We start from the raw sequence: 26,488 nt of genomic DNA on the forward strand, positions 1-26,488 counted from the left end.
GCTACAGCTGTTTCACGAAGAACCACTTTGCCTCTGGTGCTGTGTGTACTTGTGTTCCTGCAAAGAAAACCCCTGCTTGCAGTTATCCTTTAGGCAAGATGAGGGACTCAAGCAAGGAAATATCTGTTGACACTTGTCATGCTGTCCTCACAGCAGGAACATATCTCCTGCTCTTTGTGAAGATAGAATATACAATCCCTTCTGCCTTTGTACAAGGAATCAGCAGTAATCTGTCTGCTCACATGTTGCAGCTTCATTCATGTGATTGAACCACACTGCAGCCTTGAAGATGGCAGTGGTGAAGCTGTAGTCAAGAAAGCCCTGGTTTGTTTGTTTTAAAATATTTATTCATTTATTTGGCTGCACTGGGTCTTGGTTAACAGCATGTGGGATCTTAGATCTTCGTTAGGGCATGCAGGATCTTTATTTGGGGCATGTGAGGTCTAGTTCCCTGACTAGGGAATCCAACTCAGGCCCCTTGCATTGGTAGCATGGAGTCTTAATCTTTTTTTTTTGGTCACATCACACATCATGCGGGATCTTGTTTCCCCAACCAGGGATTGAACCCACACCCCCTGCAGTGGAAGCTTGAAGTCTTAACCACTGGACTGCCAGGGAAGTTCTAATTTTTAACCTTTTTTATTCAGACATAATTGTTATAAGTTACTGTATAAATTTAAGGTATAAAGCATAATTGTTTGACTTATACCCATTATGAAATTAGTATCACAGTAAATATAGTGAACACCCATCATCTCCTACAGATACAAAATGAAAGAATAAGAAAAAACATTTTATTCTTGTAACCAAAACTCTTAAAATGTACTCTTTTAACAACCTTCATATATAATATACAGCTGTGTTAATTATATTAATCACTTTGTATGTCACATCTCTGATAACTTATTTATCTTATAACTGGAAGTTTGTACCTTTTTACAGCCTTCATCCAATTCCTGCTCCCGCCATCTCCTAACTCTGGTAACTACTAATTTGATCTCTTTTTCTATGAGTTCTCTTGTTGTTTATTCCTGAAGTATAATTTACCTTTGTTAGTTCCTGATGTACAACACGTGATTTGATATTCTATACATTTCAAAATCAGTACCACGACAAGTTTAATTCCCATTTGTCTAGCTGTCACTATATGAAGATAGTGAATGACCTGTTTAATCATGGCATCAGGGTGGGATGGAGGAGGAGGTAAGGCCATAGTGAGACCCAGGATTGTTGGTATCACTGACTTAATCCTGGCACAAACTGAAAGTCTAATGTACTGCTTCAGTTATTTTTCATATCTTTTTCTTTCCCTTCTTTTCTCTTGCCTTTCATATAGTCAGTATTTTTTTCAAGGAGGACTTTTAAATTGCCCAGATTAGGGGTGGATGGTTTGAAGCAAAGAATAGACTGGTAAAGCCATAATTTCAGGTGTCATGAGAGATGAATATTGGGGTTAAGGGTATATGGAAAATATGCCTGAAAATTGTCATGGGGGAATTTTTTTTGGTTGAAAGAGAAGTGAAAAACAAAAAGGCAGATAACGGAGGCTGAGGCACATGGAAAAGTCTAGGCAGTGACCCGATGTTGCCACTAATTCACGAAAAACACTGCTTTAATGCATTGAATCTATCTTTGAAGAATCAGGTTCGATAGCTCCTTTCAATACCTGGGAGCTTACATCATCAGTGGCATTTTTTTCCATATATTTTTGAAAGATGCTCTCATATGGAATATAAAGTGGTTTAGAAATTCAATTTTATTTATGGGCAGCATTGTATTTTCTATACTCTTGCTGAAGAAACTTAGGGTAAATGGAGGGTCAAGTTCATCATTTTTTTTTAACCAAAAGTGCACATCACTCAGCAGAGTGCTTAGTTGTTATGAGACTGAAAAAATGTTCCTCCAGCATGAGGTGTGGGGAACTTATTGAATTAGAAAGGATAATAAGCTTTCTTCTTGAAATAGGCCTTATCAATCTACTTTATTGTACTTTATTGGGGTCATTCATCAATAATGAATCTCACACTAGGCAAAACTTTTCCTGAGAGAGTTAGAAAGTCTCTGGTTGGAGCTGAACCCTGGGATCTGGGGTTGTGTCTATGAATGCTATTTATTCTGCAAAATGCTCCGAGTACCTTCCACAGGCCCAAATGCAAATCATTGCTGGGTCCTGAAAATGTACTTGCTTGGGGCCCATGTGAATATCTCTGCTGGAACAAGGGCCGCATAATCACTTTATTGTAGAGGGAGTGGGGATGCGCTCTCACGGAGTGCAGGATTGTTTCTAAGCCGAGTTTTTAAGAATAATGAAGGCTGGTTCCTCAGGTTCTAACTGCGAGTGAACAAGTTGGAGTTTGGTTGACAGTTGGTGGAGGTGGCTCAGTTAGAAGCTTGTTACCTGTGGTAACAAAAGATAACAAGACTATTTGGGCATGAATGCTGGTAAGTGTGTGGATGTGCAGTGAGAGTGTGTAGAAGTCCTTTTAAATGGAATTTTTTTCAATGAAATAAGGAGGCCATTGATTAAGAACAAATGTCAAAGAGTAGATGTTGAAAGTATGAGGGGCAAAATAAGGAAGACATAGTTATCCTTAAGTCTTTCAGTGGAAGAATTCTTGGATTCTTTCCATCTAAGTTATACTTATCAGTTTTCCCCATTGTACCTCGTATCTATCTCTAGCATTCCAATGATCAATATTAAATAGAAACCAGTAAAGAAAGAGCAAAGACAAGATGAACAAGAGACAAATGTCATAGGGGATTGACATGCAAGATAAACACTGATTAAGCTCAGTATTAATTCTACTAAGCGCTATGATGCTAAGAGAGAGCTCTGTTTCTGCCACTTAAAATCTTGTTAGCATCAACTCACCAATCTTTACGTCCATCCCAGTGCCCCTAGTTTCAGGGCTGAGGGTTGAGACAGAGGCTCTGTTCTTGTCTAGAATGCCTGCCTGAGAGTGTTCTGAACTAATTTATTGTGATAGGCATCCAGGGATTCTGGAACTCAAAAAGACTCGGTATGGGTCCAAAGTTATTTTCCTTCTTTTCAGGGCTTCTAGTAGAGAAATGAGAGGTAGAATTTCTAGGTACTGAATTAGGAGTATAAAGAAGAAATATACTATAACCAGAGAGAAAGCAGAGCACATTGGTTAAGTGAAGGTGTGTGGAAGCTTCTCTCGTGATTCAGTTGTCTCAGTGAGGTAAAGAAGAAAGTTATTACCAGATACTGAGTTTGTGGAAACAAGTTTAGAAAAAGAAGCGTGAAATAGAGTGACTAGGACCAGGCAAAGTAGTGTGATTACCATTTAGCCCTGGAGGTTCATGGTCATCAATTTAAAGTAAGACCAATCACAGGGTACAGAAGGAAAACAGGCAGAGTGAATTTAACAAGGGTTGTGATTTTGACATATATTTTAGGGATAATTGATGGGGTGGAATGGAGGCGAATTGGCAGGGGTAGTTTTGATTGTAGGAATCCAAGAATTCTTACCGTGAAAGACATGTGGATAACTGTTCCATCCGTCCAATCATAAGGACATTTATTTGTATCTCTTATATTTGCATAAAAGAAACATTGAAAGGATACCCCAAACAAATAGAAATTGTTACTTATACAAATGCTTACTAATAGGAGGGTAAGGAGACAGAGATGGAGTCTTTCTGATCCTTCACAAACTTTTCCCAAAAATAGAAGAGGAGGGAACATGTTCCAGCTATCTCTAGGAGGCCAGTATTACTCTGATATGAAAAGCAGAGAAGGATATAACAAGAAAAGAAAGCTACAGAGTCATATCCCTTGCTAGTATAGACACAAGTTTCCTCAGGAAAATACTAGTATACTGAATCTACCAAATATAAAAAGGATTATATACCATGGCCAAGGGCTTCCCTTGTGGCTCAGCTGGTAAAGAATCCGCCTGCAATGTGGGAGACCTGGGTTCAATCCCTGGGTTGGGAAGATCTCCTGGAGAAGGGAAAGGCTACCCACTTCAGTGTTCTGGCCTGGAGAATTCCATGGACTGTATAGTCTGTGGGGTTGCAAAGAGTTGGACATGACTGAGCAAATTTTACACACACACACACACACACACACACACACACACACACAAACACCATGGCCAAATGAGGGTTTATTCCAGGAATGCAAGATTAGTTCAACATATAGACATCAATCAAGGTAATAGATTATATTAAATGAATAAAGGACAGATAACCCACAATCTTCTCAATAGATACAGAAAAGACTTTTGAGGATGCAGAGAATCAAAACTTTCATATGTTGGTGGGAATGTAAAATGATGCAGCTAGTTTGGTAGTTCTTCAAAATGTTAAGCAAAGAGTTACCATATGACCCAGTAATTCTATGCTTAGGAGTAGTCTCAAAAGACTTGGAGACATTTGTCCATATGAAAACTTCTATAGGAGTGTTCACAGCAGCATTATTTATAACAGCCTGAAAATGAAAGAACTCAAATGTCCATCAACTGATGAATGGATAAACAAAACACATCACAGCCATAGAATATTATTCAGCCCTAAAAATGAATAAAGTACTGATATATACCATAACATGGGTGAACATTAAAAACATTAGGCTAAGTGAAAAAGTGAGATACAAAAACCACATATTGTATGATTCTATTTATATAAAATGTCAGAAAAGTAAATCCATGGAGGCAGAAAATAAATTGGTGGTTTCCAGGAGCTAGAGGTTGTGGAAAATGTGAAGTGAATGCTAATGGTTACAGGACTTCTAAAACAGTGGTGATGGTTTCACACGCAAGTGAATATTTTTTAAACCACTGAATTATACACTTTGAAAGGGTGAGTTGTAGTTCAGATGGTAAAGAATCTGCTTGCAATGCAGAGACTCAAGTTTGATCATTGGGTCGGGAAGATCCCGTGGAGAAGGGAATGGCTACCCACTCCAGTATTTTTGCCTGGAGAATCCCATGGACAGAGGACCCTGGCAGGCTGCAGTCCATGGGGTCACAAAGAGTCAGACTTGACTAAGTGACTAACACTTTCAACTGAGAATACCCAACAAGAATATGGAGTAAGAGAAATGGGGGGCTTAGCTATACACTAACAGTAGAAAAGAATGAAGGAATGTATAACTCAGAGGTACATTTTATAGAACTTGTTGACTAATTGGGTGTGGGAGACAGCGAGAAGGAAGAAAAAGTCTAGAATGATTCAGGGGTGTCTTATCACCTTGTATTGCACTGATATGTATTTCTCAAACTATTCTGACACCCATTAAAATATGTGTTTCTCAAACTACTCTGGCCAAAAACACAGGGTCTATTCTGGGGAAGGAGAAGTAAGGGATACACTTTAGATAAAAATCAACAGTATGCCCATTTTCATGAGTCTGTTTTATACAGTTGAAGAGTGTTACACAATTTCCCCAGTGAACTGAGAGGTTACTTCCTGTGTTTGCACAATGTTGAAAGGCTGCTTCCCAATTTGAGGTTTCCCCACTTTAGTCTTGGGCTTCCCTGGTGGCTCAGATGGTAAAGAATCTTCCTGAAATGCAGGAGACCTGGGTTAGATCCAAGGGTTGGGAAGATCCCCTGGAGGAGGGAATGGCTACCCACTCCAGCATTCTTGCCTGGAGAATCCCTTGTACAAAGGAGCAAGCTACAGTTCAATGGGGTTGCAGAGTCAGACATGACTGAACACACACACACACACACATGCACACACACGCACACACACACATACACACTTTATAGCCTTGATGGGAGAAGCTACTAACCTTTACTGACTTTATGTTAAGTGCTAAACGTTCTGCCAAGTTCTTCCTGATGTTTTCTCAAATGAGGTGCCCTCTTCATTTTACCCTGCATTGAGCCACATGCTTTGAAAAATTCTTTGGGACAATGAGAGCACTTACTAACAATTGGTTTCACTTTTTGCCTCATCAAAGTTATAGTAATGCAACTGTCAACAGGACTTTCTCATTGGGTGAGCTGTACCATCACTATCACAATGCTTATTGCTTTAATTTCAATCTAAAGGAAAGTATCTCAATACTTGGTTAAGCCTGTACTTTCTTATTTTAAATCATATCAACTTAGACCTGTAAAATAGCACTGGGTTCCCCACTGACTATTTTCACAGACCCATAAGAATCTAATGCTAGATAGCTGGTAATCTCCCTGGAAATTGTTAATCAGGTTCTTCTTGAACTGAGTGTTTCTAAGTTGATTTGATTGTTCTCAGTAAGTTTGGCACCCAAACTTGATATTATTGGAGGAATATATTTGGATCAACTGTTTTGCTAAAATTTCTTTGGCTCACATTTCCTTATGCATATATTTAAGAAAGGAAAGTGTTAGTCCTGCAGTCATGTCCAACTCTTTGTGACCCCATCAACTGCAGTCCACCAGGCTCCTCTGTCCATGAAATTCTCCAGGCAAGAATTCTGGAGTGGGTTGCCATTTCCTTCTCCAGGGGATCTTCCCTACCCAGGGATCAAACCCAGGCCTCCTGCACTGCAGGCAGATTCATTACTATCTGAGCCACTGGGGAAGCCCGGCATATTTTTAAAAAAAGCTCACTTATTGCCCATTGCCTATGTGTGTTCAAGATACCGCAGTGCGTATTTTATACATCCTGAATTTTATTGACTCTGTAAAGAAGTTTTCACTATCCTTTAAGTAAGAAAATTGAGGCTTAACAGAATAACACAGATAGCAAAGATAAAGTCTACATTTGAGACAAAATTTGTCTGATACTCTTTCTGGTGAGCCACATTTTCTCCCAAGAAGCAGGCCCATACCAGTAGAAGCTGAAAAAGGAGCAGGAAGAGAGTGAAACTGATTTCTTTATGAATATGAGTAACTTATTATATCTATATGTGTGTGTGTAAGTGTATTTGTTTATTTGGCTGTGCTAGGTTTTCGTTGCGACCTGTAAACTCTTAGTTTTGGCTCTAGTTCCTAGAGCAAGGATTGAATCTGGGGCCGCTGCACTGGGAGCTCAGAGTCTTAGCCATTGGATCACCAGGAAAGTCCCTATATGTATATTTAAATACACACAATCACTGCCCTTCATGCATGTGCTCCCTGTTAAAGAGCATACACTGGAAACACGGTAAATATCAAGGAAATATACCAGCAGTGCACTAAAGTAAAGATCTAGAAATCACTAGATCTGCCTTGGATCCAGATCATCTTTTTGACCCTGGTGCCCATGAACCATTTCAGTAAGATTCCTGTTTCTATCATGGCTGTGTGTATCCCCACCACATACCCCAGGTCCTTCAAACGTATGAAGAAACAAGTGTGGCACTGGTGGTAAAGAACTTGCCTGCCAACGCAGGAGACTTCAGAGACACGGCTTCAGTCCCTGGGTCAGAAAGAGCCCCTGAAAGAGGGCATGGCAACCCACTTCAGTATTCTTGCCTGAAGAATCCCATGGAGAGAGGAACTGGTGGGCTACAGTCCTCGGGGTTGCAAAGAGTTGGACACAACTGAAGTGACTTAGCATGCATGCATGAATGAAAACATAATACAAGCTAACAAAATAAAATTAAATAATTTAAAATTTCTTTTGTGAATAGGTAATTCATTCATCAACATAGTAAATAAATATACTAATGTAAGGTATAAAGCCTTAGTCCCATCTCTTTTTCAGTCTAACCTGTTTCCATCTTTTCCTTTTGTGGATGAAAAATGTTGCCTGCCATATCAGTAAAACAGGATTCTGCAGCTAGAAGCCAGCAGCCCCTGCAGTCACCCCCAACTGTACACCCTGAGGGATTCAGGATAGAGAAAAGCAAGATACTGGCTCTAGATAGCTAGGTGTATATCAAAGGAATGATTTCAATGAGCCCAGACTCTTGAATCTTCCCATACACAGAACAGAGCTAAATTCAACAACCTGAGATGTCTGGTTTTCTTTAACAGCAATCTTTTGATGTTCCAGCTACCTGGTTTGTGTTGCAGAACTCCTATATATCCTCCCCTACTTCTTTGGAGCAGTTCCTCAGAGCCATCTGAGAGGCTGCCTTCCAGGCTTAAGTCCTTAGAAAATCCTGAATAGAACATAATTCTCAAATTTTAGTTTTTGTAATTTTTTTTTTCAGTTGACCACTTAGTCCTTGTTTCTATGCATCCCTGGTCAGATCATAATTTTTATTAGTTTCTTGTATATCCTTTCAGAGTTTCTTCATGCAAATACAAACATGTATGTAAATATATTTTTTTAAAGAAAATTATTCTTTTAAAATTAATTAGTTGTTTAAAATGTCTTTTTTTCTTCTGTTTTATTAAGATATAATTGATATAAAGCACTGTATGAGTTTAGGGCTTCCCAGGTGGTAAAGAATGCTCAGTGGTAAAGAATCTGCCTGCCAATGCAAGGAGACACAGGTTCCATCTCTGGGTGGAGAAGATCCCCTGGAAGAGGAAATGGCAATCCACTCCAGTATTCTTGCCTGGAAAATGCCATGGAGAGAGGAGCCTGGTGGGCTACAGTCCATGTGGTTGCAAAGAACTGGACATGACTGAGCGTCTGAGCACACACACAGCATACAGGTTTAAGGAGTATGGCACATGATTTGATTTACATACGTCATGAAATGATTATCACAAAAAATTTAGTGAATATCCCTTATCTCATATAGATAAAAAGTAAAGAAGTAGAAAACATATATTTTTCCTAGTGATGAGAACTCTTAGGATTTACTTTCTTAACAACTTTCATATATAGCAAGCAGCAGTGATGATGATTGAAGGGGGTAATCACCCAAGGTAGATGAAAATCATCTGGGTACATAGACTAAACTGAAGCACAGCCCACATCCACCGAGGTGCAGAGCTCTGCTCCTGACTTCCTGGGCCCTCAGTGAGCCTCACACACCCAGAGAACAGCATTGCTCTGGGGATGTGCAGAGACCCCCATCCCAATATACTCTTATTCTCCTTCCTCCTTTTAACCCCAAAGTAACTTATTGTTCTGTATCTTTCTTTTTCTTCTTGTGCATTTTGTAGATCTTTCCATATCATTGCATAGGAAACTTCTTTAATAGCTGCAAAATATTTCATTTAATATGTATGCTACTAATTATTTAACAAATCCACTGCTGATGAATATTTGGCTTGTTTCTAATCTATTGTATGCTAGCTTATGTTTATTTGGACTCAGTTTACTATATTCCAGATGCAGTGCTGATTGCTTTATTTGGATTCATTTAATATAGCAACTCTTTGAGTTAGATAATATTATTTCCACCTTTTGGATAAGGAAGCAAGAGGATCAAGGAGGCTAAACAACTTGCTCAGGATTTGAACACAGACCGTCAGCCCTTAGAGCACACACTTGTACTAGTGAAACACAAATTAGTACCTTTTATTGCTTTCAGGAAAATTCCTACTTTTTAAGTCTCTAGTTACACATTTATAACTGTTTTCCATTGGTTTCTAAGATTTTATTACGAACATTTGAAAAATTTGTACAATTCAGGATTTTATTCCTTTTCATCACTCATCCTTTTATTCTTTCTTAACCTGTGGAGTATGTAATGATGACTCTGATATAAAATTACATCTTTTTAAAGATTATTTAAAGACTGTTTAAAGGACTTCCCCAATGGTCCAGTGGTTAAGACTCCCTGCTCCCAGTGTTTGATCCCTGGTCAGGGAACTAGATCCCACATCCAGCAGGCCACAACTAAGACTCATTCTATCCAGATAAATGAATAAATATTAAAAAAAATAAAGACAGTTTAAGGAAGTAATGTTTAAAATTATGGGATAGATTGAAATTTTCTGAAAGTGATTGACTTTCACTTTAGGGCATAATATGCTGAACTCTTGGTCTGAAAAAAAAAAACCTTTTTTACTTGGGCACCACAAGTTTAAAGTGAAGATCAAAAAATGACCTTGTGCTTTTATATTCACCCTTCATCTGCAGGATTTTACACAGTAGAGCCACGGAAATCTTTTTCTTCTTTAAAAAATTTTTTTGAAATTACTTTTATTGTTAAATGAAATGCATGTACAGAAAATCAGCATATGACATAATACATTTTATGAGTTGTTACCCTATAACCTCTATCCAGGCAAAAAAATTCAGTCATCCAGTAGCCACTCCATGTGTCCATCTCAGTCATACCTGCCTCACCCACCAATGCAACCTCCAAATGATTTCATAACAATCTCACCTGCATTTCTCTAAAGCTTTATCACTTAAAGGGCATCCCTGGACATTATGATTTAGTCTGATTCTTCCTGCATTGTATGATTCAGAATCTGTTAAAGGTTCTGGGTGTTTTTTAAAAATTAAATTTTTTATTGAAGGATAATTGCTTTACAGAATTTTGCTGTTTTCTGTCAGATCTCAACATGATTGAAACTCCCTCCCATCTCCCTTCTCATCCTACCTCTCTAGGTTGATACAGTTACTGTATGGCTCAGGAAACTCAAATGGTCTCTGGGTCCTGGGTGTTTGACTTGTAGTTTCTTCTAGTCTGCATGTTGCTGTTTGCATATTGTGGTGCTGTTTTGCCTGCTTCTCTATCATCAGAGCTTTCTGCAAACTCGTTGAGAGGCTTGATCAAATTCAGGTTTGGTCCCTTCGGCAGGAACATGGATGGTGGTGGTATATTCCTTCATTAGGAGGCACCTCCTGCCTCCTAATTTGTCTTTTGTGATATTAGCAGCTGTACCAGCTGTTGATCACGGAGATCTTTGCATTTCATATCATCTTTCTTAGCGCTGTTTGATTTAATTCAAATTTAAACCGAATGAAATGTTTTTTAGACTTGCAGGCTCTTGCCACGTACTGCAGAGAAGTGAAAACTCCAGATGACTACTAGAAGTCAGAGAAATACAGGTCCTCTTCTAAATTCAGCAAGCGCTGAAAACCATCATGACGAAATGTCTTATCACCTCCTGACTATTATTTTGATCCTGGCCATTTGCAGTCTTTGGGACCGCCAGAGCAAAGATGTGTCCAGTGTTGTAGGGTCAGAACCTCTCTTCCCAAAGGGAGGTGTGAAGCCCTGTTCATACTCTTAATCTACTTAAACCTTAACATCCTTATGAAGGACTTGATACCAACAGAGGAGATTACCTAGTGACCTCCCCTTTATGAACAAATCACAGTATTTAGGTGTAATGATAAAGCATTTAACAGTAAATATTTTGCTGAAATCCTCCTTTAGCTAGGGCATTAACTAGCAATCATTTTCCATTCTCAGAGTATTCACATAGTGAAACTGTAATGGAAAAAGAGATTTTATTAGGCTTTATTAGATTTGATTAGGCTCCTATTAGGAGTACTTATTAGGCTTCACAAGCCCGTGACTTAGAGCCTAAGAAGGTTCAGTTTCTCATTCCCTGTGAATGGACTCCGGGGCCTAATGTTATTGTTCAACTCCAGGGACTGGAGCATGCTTGCCACTAGGGGACACTGTTGCTTCTTTATGCCCACCTCTGGCAATTTCCATTCTGACCTTATCAGGCTTAACAGAAAAAAAGGAGGCTTTATTCTTCCACAGTGAGTTTGTTCTCCAGAGTAAGTGGAATCTGTTGGAACAATACAGAACAAAACAAAGTGGCTAGTAAATGAAACACACTTGTTAAAATGTTTTCCAGTATCTCTCTGAGATGGAGCAGAACCGCTTCTTGATATCATCAGTGGTCTAATATTAATAGTTTCATGAGGGTTTGGGGATAATAACAGATTTTAAAGTGCCACCTCAGAAACTGGGGGCTAGTGGGGGACAGAACACAAGCTAACTCCTGTGTTTAGCAGGAGAAGGGGAGAGATGTCTGCAAGTGTGACTTGCAGACTCTTCCATAGTCTGGCAAAAATCTGCTTTCCCTTCTATCAATTCAGTGTTGGCTCAGACACAATTTTGCCAAAGCCTGTCACATTTACCAGCTTTGAGTGTTGTTAGAAATACATGTTCTGTGGTCACATGAATTTGGGAAATCTAGTTTGAAAAAGTTTTAAAAAGTTTTACTTGGGGTCAGACTTTCAGAATACTTAATTGACATTACCCTGGGCATGGCACTTTGTGAATCTAGGGCCGAGCATTTGCTAGGGGTAGACACTAACAGTGGTTCTCAGTGGAGGGTCGTGGTTTTGCCTCCTGGGGACATCTGACATTGCCTGGAGACATTTTTGATTGTCATGACTGGGGAAGGGTGTTATGACCATTGAGTGGGAAGAGACCAGGTTAGCTGTTGTCTTCCAATGCACAAGACAGATCCCTCACCTCCCTCTACCAACAAAGAATGATCAAGCTCCAAAGGTCAGCAATTCAGAGATTGAGAAGCCGTGCTCTATAATAGACACGTGACTGATAAGTTGCTTTAGTCGTGTCTGACTCTGTGTGACTCCATGGACTGCAGACAGCCAGGCTCCTCTGTCCATGGAATTCTCCAGGCAAGAATACTGGAGTGGGTTGCCATTCCTTAATCCAGGGGATCTCCACCCAGGGATGGAACCCACATCTCTTATATCTAATCTGCATTGGCAGGTGGTTTCTTTACCACTAGTGCCACCTGGGAAGCCCATAATATACACAGCTTGTTACATTCAGCTGCAAAAATTATTTTTTCTGAACGTGTTTTGTAGCACTAGGGGGTAAAATGTGTGGGGAAGCTCTACCTTCAGTTTATCCACAGTTTCCATTATGTTTTAATTGCTGAGCAGTGCGGTCTTCCCTTAATACTCCTTCTCTTTGACCTCCATATGGCACTTGTCTTCATTGACTGGCCTGACCTTGAAATCACCCTCAACTTGACAATGAATTGTTTGGTTTTCCTTCTCCTTCTGTAACCTCTCTCCTTCCCGTTTTGGCTTTTCTCCTTCTTCTTGCTCCAGAATAGGGGCATTTTTTGTTGTTTTATTCTTCATTGTAATGAGTTTCCTATGACTTTAGTTATGTACCCTCTGCCAAGATACAGATGTTTTTTTCCCAAAGACATCTACATTTCCAGTTCTGTGTTGCATACTTTATCCAAAATAAAAAAAAAAAATGTCCTTTTTCTAAAACCACTTTTTTCTCTTCAACTTCCTATTTCCCTCTTTCATTAATTTGTTCTTAAATTCTTCCAATTTTCTCAGTCAATCAGACACAAGATTACTTTCAGTCGTTAAGCCCTGTGAAACCTCTGGTCCTTTGTCTTTCTCTTCTCAAAAGAGGCCTCAATTGCCCCTTGTCTGATTACTGAAATGAATTCCAAATCACACTTTCTGCTTCTCCTGCTTATACTTTCCATGTAGCCTGCACACTACCAGTGTTTAAATCATGCTAAAACATCACTTTTATTCTTTTCTTAAAACTTCCAAAGGGTGAGTTCCCATTATTCTTTGAATAAAGTCCACACAACTTTTACTGGTAATCAAATTTCCCACAGTGTGGCTTCCACCTATACTTGAAACTTTTGTTCCAATTGCTCTCCACTGAAACTCTAGAAAGAAAAAATGCTGTTCGTATGACAGCAAAGCTGTGGAAATGGGCAAGCGCAAAGCCCTTGGTGAGAGGAAGTTTTTGTAAAGTTTTTACATTTACTTTCTGCAATACATTGTCTGGAAACTGAACAATGCAAATTCTAGATTATTGCAGATACATTTGTATTTATGACTCATCCTCTGTACTAAGGATATGCCATGAAGATAAAGAAGGATGTTACTCAAGGCTTCCATCTGTCAAAGCCCCTAGCCTGTATTATGCAGCCTTTGTAAATATTTGTTGAGTTTAGAATAAACAAATGAATGAATGCATGTATGAATGAATGGAAAAACTACTTTGGCAGGTGCTGTTGATATTCTGCAAATACCTGCAAAACTCAAGCTAAGACAGCCACTGAACTTGGAAATGTACATTGCGTGCTTAAAGAGAGCCCACAACATTTGGAATTCGTGCACTTGGAGCTGAATTAAAAAAAGATCTTTCAGGAATCAGCATCCTCTTCTCTGTGGCAGAAATTTTTTTCCACACAAATCACTAATGGCTTGAACAAAAGATGGGAAAGTTTTGTCTCTCGAAGACCACCATTAATTTATAAAAGGAGAGTGTGGGGGGGTCGTTTATTATTCAGACATGTTGGATATAAAAAGAAAAAATATTAAAACTGGAAAATAGTCACTAAAGGGATATTTAATTATAAAATTACTCTAAATTCAAATTTCCTTTCCCACTTCATGCTTATGTCTCTTCTCCCTATGATGTCCTAACAGCAAGCATCAGAATATTTGGCCAAATCATGCAAATAAAACTGTAGCTCAACTTCAAGAGAAAATCTGAAATCTAGCGAAAATGCAGCCTTTTGTGAAATCTGTGAAAATGATGTTGGAGAACTGCTAGAATCAATGCAAAGCCATGGAAAGTGAGGATCTGGCACAATAAGACAAGACAACTGAAGAAGACAAAGTAGACATAAATGATGACTGTGACAAGAACTTTCCAAAGGAGTGATCTGAATATCATAGGGTTAAGGGAAATTCTTGGGAGTAATTAGTGATGCCTTTAAATATGTTTGCAAAACACAATGCTCTTTTTGATCATTCTTCACATGAAGAAATGTATATTATATTGTGTTAGGCCACACACACACACACACACAATTCCATTCCAGAATTTCCATTTCCATTTTGAGTGACAGAATGGCATGTAAGTTTTTTCTAACACAGTGTCTAATCTCAAATTCTGCTGTATAACCCCTTTTTAGAGAATCATGAAAACATCTGCTTTGTGTGATAAATTGAAACAGGAAGGACGCTTATTCCCTGCCTTACACAGAGTCTCCTTTGGTTGAAAACCACTTAAACATTGAAGTGAGAATATTTTCTGTTTTTCTTGATTTACAGATGTTTCTTCAGAACTATGCTTCCAAACAGTCCCAGCTGACTGTAGCTAAGGCCTGTGCAAATTGATAAGATGCATCTGGCTTCAAGACACAGACTCAGTATAAGGGCAGGTTCTCAGTGTCCCCAGAGAACCCGGTTGGGGTCGGAGCAAAGTCTCGGAACTGCTCGCTTTATATATGAATGCCAAGTGAATCCCCAGCAGACAGAGACAGGCGGGGAGTAGACTGCTGGCCTCTTCCCACTGTTGAAAATTCACTGGGCACTGGAGGAGGACATTTTCCTTCTCTCTGCTGCCCTGAATGTTTTTCCAAACATGAAGGTAAGATAATAACTTCATTACTTTTGTGAACAGAGCTAACTCTAAAGGGAGTAAGGTTTCACTTAAGTAACAAATTAAAAAAAAAAAGAAAAGACATGAGAAAATAGAAAAGAGAAAGTTCTGAGGGTGACTTTTAAGAAATCCTTAATTAAATATATTTAACAATTCAGCTGAAGTAAATTTCTTTTTCTTTTCTTGTAGTTTAGTTTATTGGCTTAGAGGCCTGGGAATCAGAAATTGGAAGCCGTGTTTATGAAAGTCCCAAGAAAGCCATTAAAAAATACAATAACACAACTGTTATTTCTTAGGGAAAAATTTCCTCCAATGTATTTTGTTTGTTTGAATTGGAGTCATGCAATGAATCCCTGTGATTTGACTTATCTAACAGCTTTATAGAAGAGTGAAGTTGGAAACTTGGAACTTTAGAATTTGGAATCTGGATGAAAGGATCAGGATTTTAAGAGCAGAAGATACAGATAAATGGAATGAAGCTAAAGAGTTACCAAAAACACATATTGGCCTAATGCAATATGGCTGAATGTTAAGAAAAAAAAATCTAGGACCAAAGATAGATGTAACTATCATAAACTATGTTTCTGGGATGTAAACATAAGTTGAACCTGCTACTGCAATTTTATTATTGTAAAGTTTTATATTTAAACTTTTAAAATTTTACATTATAATGCTGGAGCAGTAATTTTTCAGCCCTGTCAGCTGCTAGATTGCTTTTGCTGTCACTATGCTACCTAACTACAGTACTGAAATCTGTGCTCACTTTCCAGGGGGATGGAGGAGGACTGAAACATGGGTCTTGAGTATTTTATGTGTGAAACTGCATTTAATTAAGTCATTGAAAATTAAACACAAATCACAAAGTTAATTTGTCAAATGTTATAATGCTAGAGTGCCAAGTAACCATACAAAGTTAGAATTATGATATAATCTAATCTCTATCAGTGTGTTTTGTATTTTTATTAAAAAATTTAGAACACTTGCTCACTTAGAATAGGATGCCTTTCCTAGAGTCATCTAGCTAGTATACTTTCTCCTAATATTTGTATTAACTATCAAACAATTTCCTTACTTATTTTATGATGAGACATCTTAATAATTGTTTTATGTTTAAAGACGCGTTCACAGTCATTGATTATTACGATATTTTTCTAACAGGATAATATATATACTTTTATCTTTCAGTTGGTTGATAAAATGCCAACAAATAAATGATTTCTCTGTGAGCTGCATTCAGAGTTCTCACCTGTTTGAAAGCAGAAACTCATACTTTTACAGTAAATCTGAAGGGTATGCTTTTGTGATACACTATGTTTCCAAGTCTGGCCTTTAAGGAGGAATACTCTTTTGTCTCTTCCCCCATTCATGTGAACTGACTTCAGAGGGGTGGTCCCAGAATTCCACTGGTACTCTTTGTAACCCTTGGATATGATATAATTGGTTCTGAAGTGTTTCGGGACTTTAGAGAAATAAGGATTTCCCTTTGATCTGACTGTGGCACAGACCTTCACTTTTTCATCCCTGGGCTGAGATGAACCTGGGGTTTGTAAACCTAAAGTGTGATTCTCATGGGGCTGGGATGTGTTCAAGCACAATGACATCTCAGATGACAGTCTCTCTGCTCCCTCACCACAGCCAGAGCTGACCTGACATTATCACCCATCTTCTACCAATTATACTGTGATGGTCTTTGTGTCTTTTAAAAATGTCCTTTTCCAGATTATAGTACTACCATCTTGGTAATTAAGTTCAAAAAGGAGACAATATCTATTATTTCTCCACTTGGAGATAGCCATTGTTAACATTTTAATCTATTTCTTTTCAGACTTTAAAATGAATATGTATAGGATATATTTTGTGACATTTTTATCAATCTAGATCTGAATCTTTTTACTCATTATATCATAAGCATGTTCTCCTGTCATTGATCAAGCTATAACATGCTTCAAATGGCTACTAAGTACTCAATCATATTATTATGTCATTTTGCATTTCTTTATTGCTAGTGTTACAAATTGATGTTCATTTCTAATAAAGATGCGAGAAGATTTATTTTAAAATCTCCCTCCTTCTTCATCTGTATGGTGCCCTATGTTCTAAATTTACTGATCAACATATTAATTAGGGTATGCTAAGAAATTAGATTGAATTTTTCCATCATTTTTTCCTCTGGAATTTGGAACCTGGTGTATGCTATAGAAATTAGTGTTTTATTTTTACCCTAAATGGGCTCATGGTTCAACAGATAAATGTAAAAGGCCTGATGTGGAGAAATTAAAAGCATAGAGACAGTGGTTGTAGCTGGAAAATGTTAGAGGAAGGAGGCAGAGCTAATGCTTATTCAGTCATAAAGAAGAAGAGAAGAGAACTCTGGGAAATGTGGCTCCAGCTTAGCTATATTACACACTGCCAGGATACCATATCTTTTTTTGTTTTCAAATTTTATTTATTTATTTATGGCTGTGCTGGGTCTTCGTTGCTGCATGAGGGCTTTCTCTAGCTGTGGTGCACCAGCTTAACTGCCCTTTAGCAGGTGGGATCTTCCCAGAGCAGGGATCGAACTCATGTACCCTGCTTTGGCAGTCGGATTCTTAACCACTGGACCACCAGGGAAGTCCTGTATCTTTTCAACTAAGGAATTCTATTACAGAGTTAACTCAGATGTATGTCTATTTCTGTCGTTAATTTGCTTATTAATTTGTAATTGTCTTATCATGTCCATTTGATGAGATACTCTTTCCAAAGGTAAGGAATGATAACTGCTTCATTTTCAGATACCCAGGTGGCCAATTTTCAAGAAATTCTTTTGGTTAAGAGGTTCAGCTTGTCTAACTCATGAACTAGTGATAAGCAGATCTTCATGGGTTATACTATATATATGAGGAAATGGGTTTCCCTGTGGTTCAGTTGGTAAAGAATCTGCCTTCAATGTGGGGGAACTGGGTTTGATCTCTGGGCTGGGAATATCCCCTGGAGGAGGGCATGGCAACCCACTCCAGTATTCTTGCCTGGAGAATCCCCATAGACAGAGGAGCCTGGTGGGCTGCAATCCATGGGGTCACAAAGAGTTGAACATGACTGAGCACACAGCACATGTGGAATATAGTGGCAAAACTAGTTCTTATGAGAGTGAATACCCTAAAACTTCATTGACATTAAAAAAATACGTGGTAGAATGTTAAGATGGATTTTTTTTCATGATGCTTGTTTTGGCTGAGAGTCAAAGGCCAAGAATAAGAGGTGTTAAGTAGCCTCACATTTTAAAGTGAAATATTGCACATACAATGCAATGTTACCAAAAAGTAGCCCTAAATTTGTTTGGTGACCCTTTGGCCATCTCCATCCTCAAGAGTAGGCAAGTTTATGTCCATTGGAGGATGGGGGCATACACCCTACTCACATTTGAGAAAATCTAAAGGAACAGACTGATTGACTGCCCTGCATTTAGCAAAGTCAACATAGCAGTGTCAGCCACATCCGGCCAGGACAAGAAGGTGTGCAGGTATCCCATGGATCAGATGTGGATTTTTGGAGAAGGGCTTGGCTTGGGATGTCAGGGGCTCCCTGAGAGACACTTGCAGGATGAAGGAACCTCAATAGGTAGCATCAGTAAGCAGACACCGATGAGAGACAAGAGAGGTGAACAAAGGGATGAATCATTTGTGGCAGAGGACAGTGGTTGTAGATGTCCAAAGGAGTGATATTCAAAGAATGATGAAAACACTGTGAGGGATAGACAACTGGCATTCAAACATCCAACACAGTCTGATTTACCATCACCAGACCTCAGCTGCATTGATTGAACAAGATCCTTTTTGCTCTTGCCCTTTCACTCTTGCTGCTCTGACTCTGAGGAAGACAGAGGCATCCTGGGGAAGGGAAGCAGGAGAATAAAGCAGGAGAATAAAAAGGAGGTATTTTGAAGTGGATGCCACCCCTCCCACAGGAACTGGGGAATAGGAGAGAAATTTAAAACTGAATGATAAATTGAAATTTTACTATTAGATTGTTTCATAATTTTTATTTTCTGAAAATGTGACAACATTAAAGACTGAAAGTGTTGGTTGCTTGGTTGTGTCTGACTCTTTGCTACCCCACCAGGCTCCTCTGTCCATGGAATTCTCCAGGCAAGAATACTGGAGTGGGTAGCCTTTCCCTTCTCCAGGGGACCTTCCTGACTCAGGGACCAAACCTGGGTCTCCTGCATTGCAGGCAGATTCTTTGCTGTCTGAACCACCTGGGAAGCCCCTATTAGGGACTGGGAGTGACTAATAAAGTTGTGAGATAGACTTGCCCAAGGGCAGGAAAAAATGAGTTGACAGCACAAGTGAAGATGTAGTGTTGAAAAAGAAAAAAAAGGTACAGTTTGAAATTAAAAACAAAAGAACCTTTTAAAGGTGTTGCTTTACATTATGTGCTTCATATATTTGTTGAAAAATCAGAAAAGTGTCTATAGCCTCTCCCACCATTGCTCACATTTCTGGGGTGCTCTCAGCTATGTTACTTCTCAACCTTTCTGGTTATGCTAATCAGAATATAAACTAAAAGTTTTACTACTGCTAAGTCACTTGAGTCGTGTCCGACTCTGTGTGACCCCTGGGATTCTCCAGGCAAGAACACTGGAGTGGGTTGCCATTTCCTTCTCCAATGCATAAAAGTGAAAAGTGAAAGTGAGTTTGTAGAACTATAAAAGGCAGAAGTAGGCAACTAGGATTTTATAACTGAAGGGAAGATACCTAAAAAGAGGATAAGTGATTTAAGAAGGTGAGTGGAAGGGTCTAGAAGAAATGCTGAGAAGCCATTCCACAGCTACTGAGAGAAAAGAGGTTTGGAGAGGTCAAGAGAAGAGAAAGAATACTGGCCTGTGAAAATGTGGGGTGAGATGATTTAAGGACTTTTATCCCAGGATATGGACCTCCCCGGTGGCTCAAGGGTAAAGAATCCGCCTGCAATGCAGGAGACGTAGGTTTGATCCTTGGGTTGGGACGATCCCCTGGAGGAGGGCGTGGCAGCCCACTCCAGTGTTCTTGCCTGGAGAATCCCGTGGACAGAGGAGCCTGGGCTGACTACAGTCCATTGGGTCACAAAGAGTTGGATACAACCGAAGCAACTGAGCACCAGACAGCACATGTGAGGTTATGAACTGAATGCATTTAATATTCTTAGAGTCTCTAGTACAAATTTAAATTGTATTCCCTTACACTTTCAGTTGTCAAAGTAGGAAAATACATAAAAGTGAAAATGAGGTAATGAAAGTCACCTATAATTTCACAACCGGGAATTATTTTCCTTTGTTATGTTTCTTTCTAGATTTGTTTTCAAGACACATTTGATTTTCAAATGAAATGTAATTACATTTTGCATACAGTTTTGTAGCCTGTCTGATGCTCATTATTTAGGTTTCCCTATCACATAAAGATGATTATAAAAGGCCTCTGTCATGTTTGGGTACCACCTATAGAACTAGGGATTGTGATGAGCATCTTGGTTCCTCTGGCTAGTGATGCACCTCCACTTTTGATTTTTCCATTTAGGAAACTGATTCCCTTTCACCTCCTCAACCCTTGGAACTGCTATTTCTAGGCTTTTTTTGCTCCAGTGTTCTCATGGTACCAAAGTTAGAGATGAGAGTGGATTAAGGAATAAAAAATTATGGAACCCTAGAAAAATGTTTGTTAATATTTAACTTTTAGGGAGTCTTTTCAATTTGTCTATGACATCATCTAGTGCTTAGTAGTCTTTTTAGAAATGAACAGTGAGAGGTGAGCTCAAGATAATTATATTAAACTTTTATTTACGATGAAAAATTGTAAGATGAGCAGAATCATTGAGGCTTCTCCATGATTCTTTCACTCTTTTTATTCCCAACTCACAAATCTTGATTTGTACAAATGTATTCACTTTTGACTCATTAAAGCAACGCAAGCTCAAATATTGCTTTATTGTTTTTTTTTTTCCCTCCTAGGCAATAAGTTTATTCTTCTTGGTGGGATTTATAGGAGAGTTTCAAGTTTTTTCAAGGTGAGAATTTTTTTGGATTGTGTGTGGAAATCATGAACAGTTATTTCTTTTATTTTGAGGAAACTATGGTCTGATTTTTACATTGCAGTGTGAGCATGTTTTTCCCTCACACATTTTGTTTCTTTCCACATTTTCAGAAAAGACAATGATATAATAAGCATGTTTTATTCTTATTCTTACTTTATTTTATTCCTTGTGAGGAAAAAACCTGACGATTAAAAACCCCTCAAGATTTTCTGCATTGTAAGCATTGTGAAAGAGTCAGCTCACCATTTTCCACGTGTATTTTATCTGAGTGGAATTATTTGAGCTCAGCTTGCCCCTGTTGTACTTGGGTGTGTGCTTGAGAAAGTGGCCTCAATAAGCAGGCAGAGCATGTAAAACTAAGTTCTCATCCATCTAGCCTGTGCCAGATTTGGATTCCTACCTCTCATGTGGTCATTTTACAGCTTATTGTCTCTCAGTTAAATTTCTGTATAACTCTTCATCATCCAGAATCACTTAAAGGCTGTAACACCTTCCTTCCATATGTTCTCAATTATACCCCTCCTCTGGACACTCTTATCTGTATTTCCACAACACATCATAATGTGCACAATTCTGTTAGTAAGTTTGTCTAATTAGCCATATTGTATTGTGATCATGGGGCTTACCTGGTGGCTCTGTGGTAAAGAATCTGTCTGTCAAGGCAGGAGACTGGGTTCGATCCCTGGGTTGGGGAGATTCCTTGGAGAAGGAAATGGTAACCCACTCCAGTATTCCTGCCTGAGAAATCCCATGGACAGAGAAGCCTGGCAGGCTGTGGTCCATGAGGTCGCAAAGAGTGGGACTTGACTTAGCGACCGAGAACGTGCTGGTCACAGTCACATTGTGATCATATTACTGTGTTATAATTATTTGTTTACACATCTGTGTCTTCTTCCGTTCCTTTATCAATGGTCAGTATCCGATCTCATTTTAAAGCATTATTTATTTATTTATTTTATTTTTGTCTGTCTGGGTCTTCACTGATGCACACAGGCTTTCTCTAGTGGTGAGCAGGAGCTGCTCTTTGTTGGCGTGCTTAGACTTCTCATTCCAGTGGCTTCTGTTGTTTCAGAGCACAGGCTCTGGGCGCTCAGGCTTCAGCAGCTGCAGCACTCGGGCCTAGTTAGTTTTGGCTTGTGGGCTCAGTAGTTTCCCCTTGCAGGCTTAGTTGCTCAGAGGCAAATGGAATCTTCCCGGACCAGCGGTGGAACCTGCTTCCCCTGCACGGACAGGTGGGTTCTTATCCACTGTACCATCAGGGATGTCCTATCCTATCTCTTTTATGTCTATAGCTCTAGGGTCTAAATAGTGCCTGGAACATTCTAGATATCTTATAAATGATATTTAATAAATCTCTGAAAAAGTGAGCCCCTCCTATATATTTTTTAATGTATTTTGAGATCCTTGTGGTGAAGCAAAAATTGCTTCACAATTTTTGACTGCTTTTGACTATTCTTGACTATTGTTTATGTCTTCTGTCTTACCTTTCTGTCGGCTTTATAATGGACGATTCAACACTATGACAGTGCCTCCTTGCCAATCAACTGCCAGTGGGGTTCCTATGCTCCTTGGTCAGAATGCAATGGTTGTACCAAGACTCAGGTAGGACCATGTGAAAACTTAATATTTTTTATTCATATGCCAAAATAGCTTAGGTATGAACAAAATGACATTAACTTTTGAATGTTACTTTTTATGGTTTTTGAAAGTGTAATTAGTAATTCTGAAGGGGAAAAGTATGATTTATTTAATAATTAATACTGTAGTAGAGTTTTTTTGCAGTCTCATTTTTCTTGAAGGACTTTTCTAAATACATTTGAGCCTAGAAATATACATGGGAGAGAAGCTAAAAGCTACTCACTTATTCTTTCATTATCAGAGAAATAGAATAGCTTGAAATGAAGTCAGTAAATAATTCAAAATTTCATATTTCCTGGATCCAACTTTTCGTTTGAAACAAACACTAAGAGTAGCAAAATCATTGCTTCATTTAACCTAACAAATAGTGAATGACCATGGAAAGTCAAACATTTTTCAATGTTTTAAATTTAATACAAAAGTAATAAAAATAAAAAATCTGACTTGACTTGGAGCTTATAGAGCACCCCTAAAATGTCTACTGTTTCCTTATTATAAATTATTCATTGGAGAGAACATAGAAGAGTATAAAGAAAATGCTACTCATAATTTCACCATTTAGAAGAAACCAATATACTAGCATTTTAATATTTATTCTTTCAATTTATTCTTTCCGTGTGCTAGTGATTTTTAAGATAGGATCATTTGTTCATGATTTTGTGTTCTACTATTTTAACTTAATATTATGCTATCAGCACACATTTTAACAGCTGTATTATGTTCCATTATATGAATATACAAATCTTCTTTATCCATTTTCTTATTGTTTGAGATTTAGTTTACTTACATATTTTGTGATTATGAATGAAACATTAATGAGCATTTTTATATATAGATATGTCTTTTTTTCTGATAACCATCTTCAGTTCAGTTCAGTTCAGTCGTTCAGTCGTGTCCGACTCTTTGCGACCCCATGAATTGCAGCACGCCAGGCCTCCCTGTCCATCACCAACTCCTGGAGTTTACTCAAACTCATGTCCATCGAGTTGGTGATGCCATCCAGCCATTTCATCCTCCGTCGTCCCCTTCTCCTCCTGCCCCCAATCCCTCCCAGCATCAGGGTCTTTTCCAATGAGTCAACTCTTCGCGTGGGGTGGCCAAAGTATTGGAGTTTTAGCTTCAGCATCAGTCCTTCCAATGAATACCCAGGACTGATCTCCTTTAGGGTAAATTAAAAAAATATAATGCTGTTTCAAAGGTTCTGAACATTTGAATGGCTAATTTTTTTTATTGAGATACAGTGACATATAACATTAATTTCAAGTATACAACATGATTTGATATTCATAAAGCATTTTAAAAGTAGTTCAGTTTAGATAAAAATGTGTGTTTAAAAATCATTTAGAAGTACTAAAAGAACCATATTATAGAAGATAATTTATGTTTGGAAGCATCATCATTATCACAATTTTCAAGCATTTATTTAGTATCTACATGAGGGGTATTTACAAAATAAATTACACAAGTGTAGAATTTGGCTTCTGGCAAATACAATAGATGACAACTCTGATTACAGGCAAACAGGTGCATGAATAACAAGATAAAATTCAAACAAACACCAACCTCAGAAAACATTTTTAGAATTTAAAAACAAGCTAAGAAAGAACATTAAATAGAGGTAGATAGAAGGTGCTCTTCATATGAGTAATTTTTTTTGAGGGACGGTCATTATGCTCAGATTATAAAAACAGAATTTTCATCCAGAAGGAGACAAGTGAAAATGAAAATAAGGTTATGAGATCAGAATTTGACAGGCGAGAATGAGACGCTGAGAGTAGGCAGCCATCAAGGTCATGCTGGTGTCTGTGGAGAAGGAAAACATTACTTACACAACAACACAATCTATGCTCTGGAACTTCAGAAAAGCACACATTTCTAAGCCATGTATAAGAGATGTCTTCAATTAAATACAGAAACTAAAAACTTAACTGGGAAACTACTGAGCTCCATTCCTCACTCATTTCTCCATGACGTCTCTGCTTAGATGCAATGAAATGTGCCAGAACCAGGCCCAGGCCGGTGCAAACCTGCTCAAAGTTCAATTTACATGTCGTCTCAACTAGGATGAATGAATAGATGCAACCTTGGTTTATAAATATATATAGTCTTCCCTGTTGGTCTTTGCTCAAGGTTTAAACTTTCTGGGATCTCAGATTTTGCCCATTTTTATTAATGGGTAAGATTAATAAATGGAAAAGAGGCTTAAAAGATGTACCTTTGATTGCCTTTGGAGAGGAAAAGGATTTTGTAAATCTTTCTTTTTGTTTAAACACTAGATACATGTCTTCATATTGAGTAAATGAAGTTTAGGTGAATTAGTTTTCACATTTGGCTTAGTGATTTCCCCTAATTTTTTTTACCCCCACCCCCAGCATGTGCATTTGATATATTTCTAATTTCATAGATCAGTGATTTTGGATTTCCAGTGAAGTTTCATTGTAGATGTACCTTCATCTGTGGACCACTTAGGCTTCTGTTTTGTAAATTTGACTTTCATGGTAGCCTGTATCTATCTCTTTCTGGACTGTTTTGCCTTCCTGAAGAAGGCTTAAGGTTCAGCTCAAATCAATTTCCACCACTTTTCTAAAGGTTTCCCGAACTCCACTTCATCTTAGCTCCCCTTTCCAGTACCCTTACTTTTCCTCCAGCAAAATTCACTTCACCTTTTCTAGTTAACCCTTGGTACATTGCTTTGGTGAAAAATGAATCATTCTGTATTGTGATCTATTTGCTTATAGTTCTGTCCAGAATTCTTTCTTAAAGATTCACTATTTTATTTTTTCACTCAACCCTAAGTGTAAATATAAACTGGGAGTGCTCTAGAAATAATAACCCGAGTGTCACCAGACTCAAAGACAAGTGGGTTTCTGGATTCATTGATTTTGGACATTTTACTTCTGTAGTACACCAGAAAAATTTTATGAATGTCATTTCTCCAAGTGTATTAATTTATCTCAGATTTTATTTCTCAGATAAAGGAACGTGGAAATACTAGAAATCTATTTGTTTTGTATTTAGACTCGCAGGCGATCAATTGCTGTTTATGGACAGTATGGTGGCCATTCCTGTGTGGGAAGTGCTTTTGAAACACAGCCGTGTAAACCTACTCGAGGATGTCCAACAGAAGAGGGATGTGGAGAACGTTTCAGGTGTTTCTCAGGTATTTGCTTCTCATAGGCTCAGCATGCAGAGGGTAAATTCAAGTGCTATTTGTTAATCTTGCTCAGTATATACTTGTTGAGTTGTACTGCATTTATATTAGCCTATACCAGTTTTCACCCAAATTGGTTGGATTTTTATTGGCATATTATTTTCATTCTCAACTATCATCCTTTCAAATGCATGGGTGGCATCTGGTAATAAAGATGGGGATACTCTTTGAAAAGAAACATGGCTGTTGACAGACCCAAACAGTTATTGACATTGCATTTTTGGTTAAGATGTAGAAGGAGACTGGAATAAAGACTGAAGTCAGGCAAAACCAATATTACTGCCCAAATTATTTTTATGCTTACAAGAAAATTAACTCTAATTAGTTAATAAAGGAGTGATACAGGTCACCCCTATGCATAGGAGACTGAAACGTAGTTCTGGATTGAATATTATTTGACCTCTTGTCTTGGGCTTCCCAGG

At 38.3% G+C, this 26,488-nt stretch overlaps 2 protein-coding genes across 2 annotated transcripts in view; both read left to right on the forward strand.

Moving 5' to 3' along the window:
• Positions 1-14,903, forward strand: part of CARD6 (caspase recruitment domain family member 6) — a 51,726-nt gene extending 36,823 nt beyond the window's left edge. The window contains exon 6 of the transcript XR_011491202.1: positions 14,839-14,903. The gene's annotated coding sequence lies outside the window, so the exon portion shown is untranslated. The remainder of the gene's footprint in view (positions 1-14,838) is intronic.
• Positions 14,904-15,048: 145 nt separating this feature from the next.
• C7 (complement C7) overlaps positions 15,049-26,488 on the forward strand; it is a 56,009-nt gene continuing 44,569 nt past the window's right edge. Inside the window, exons 1-4 of the mRNA XM_070476625.1 lie at positions 15,049-15,157; positions 21,135-21,190; positions 22,744-22,819; positions 25,874-26,015. Of these exons, the coding sequence (XP_070332726.1) occupies positions 15,152-15,157; positions 21,135-21,190; positions 22,744-22,819; positions 25,874-26,015 (280 nt within the window). The 5' untranslated portion in view covers positions 15,049-15,151. The remainder of the gene's footprint in view (positions 15,158-21,134; positions 21,191-22,743; positions 22,820-25,873; positions 26,016-26,488) is intronic.

Source organism: Odocoileus virginianus, chromosome 14 (genome assembly GCF_023699985.2).
Source record: "Odocoileus virginianus isolate 20LAN1187 ecotype Illinois chromosome 14, Ovbor_1.2, whole genome shotgun sequence".
Classification (NCBI taxonomy): Eukaryota; Metazoa; Chordata; class Mammalia; order Artiodactyla; family Cervidae; genus Odocoileus; species Odocoileus virginianus.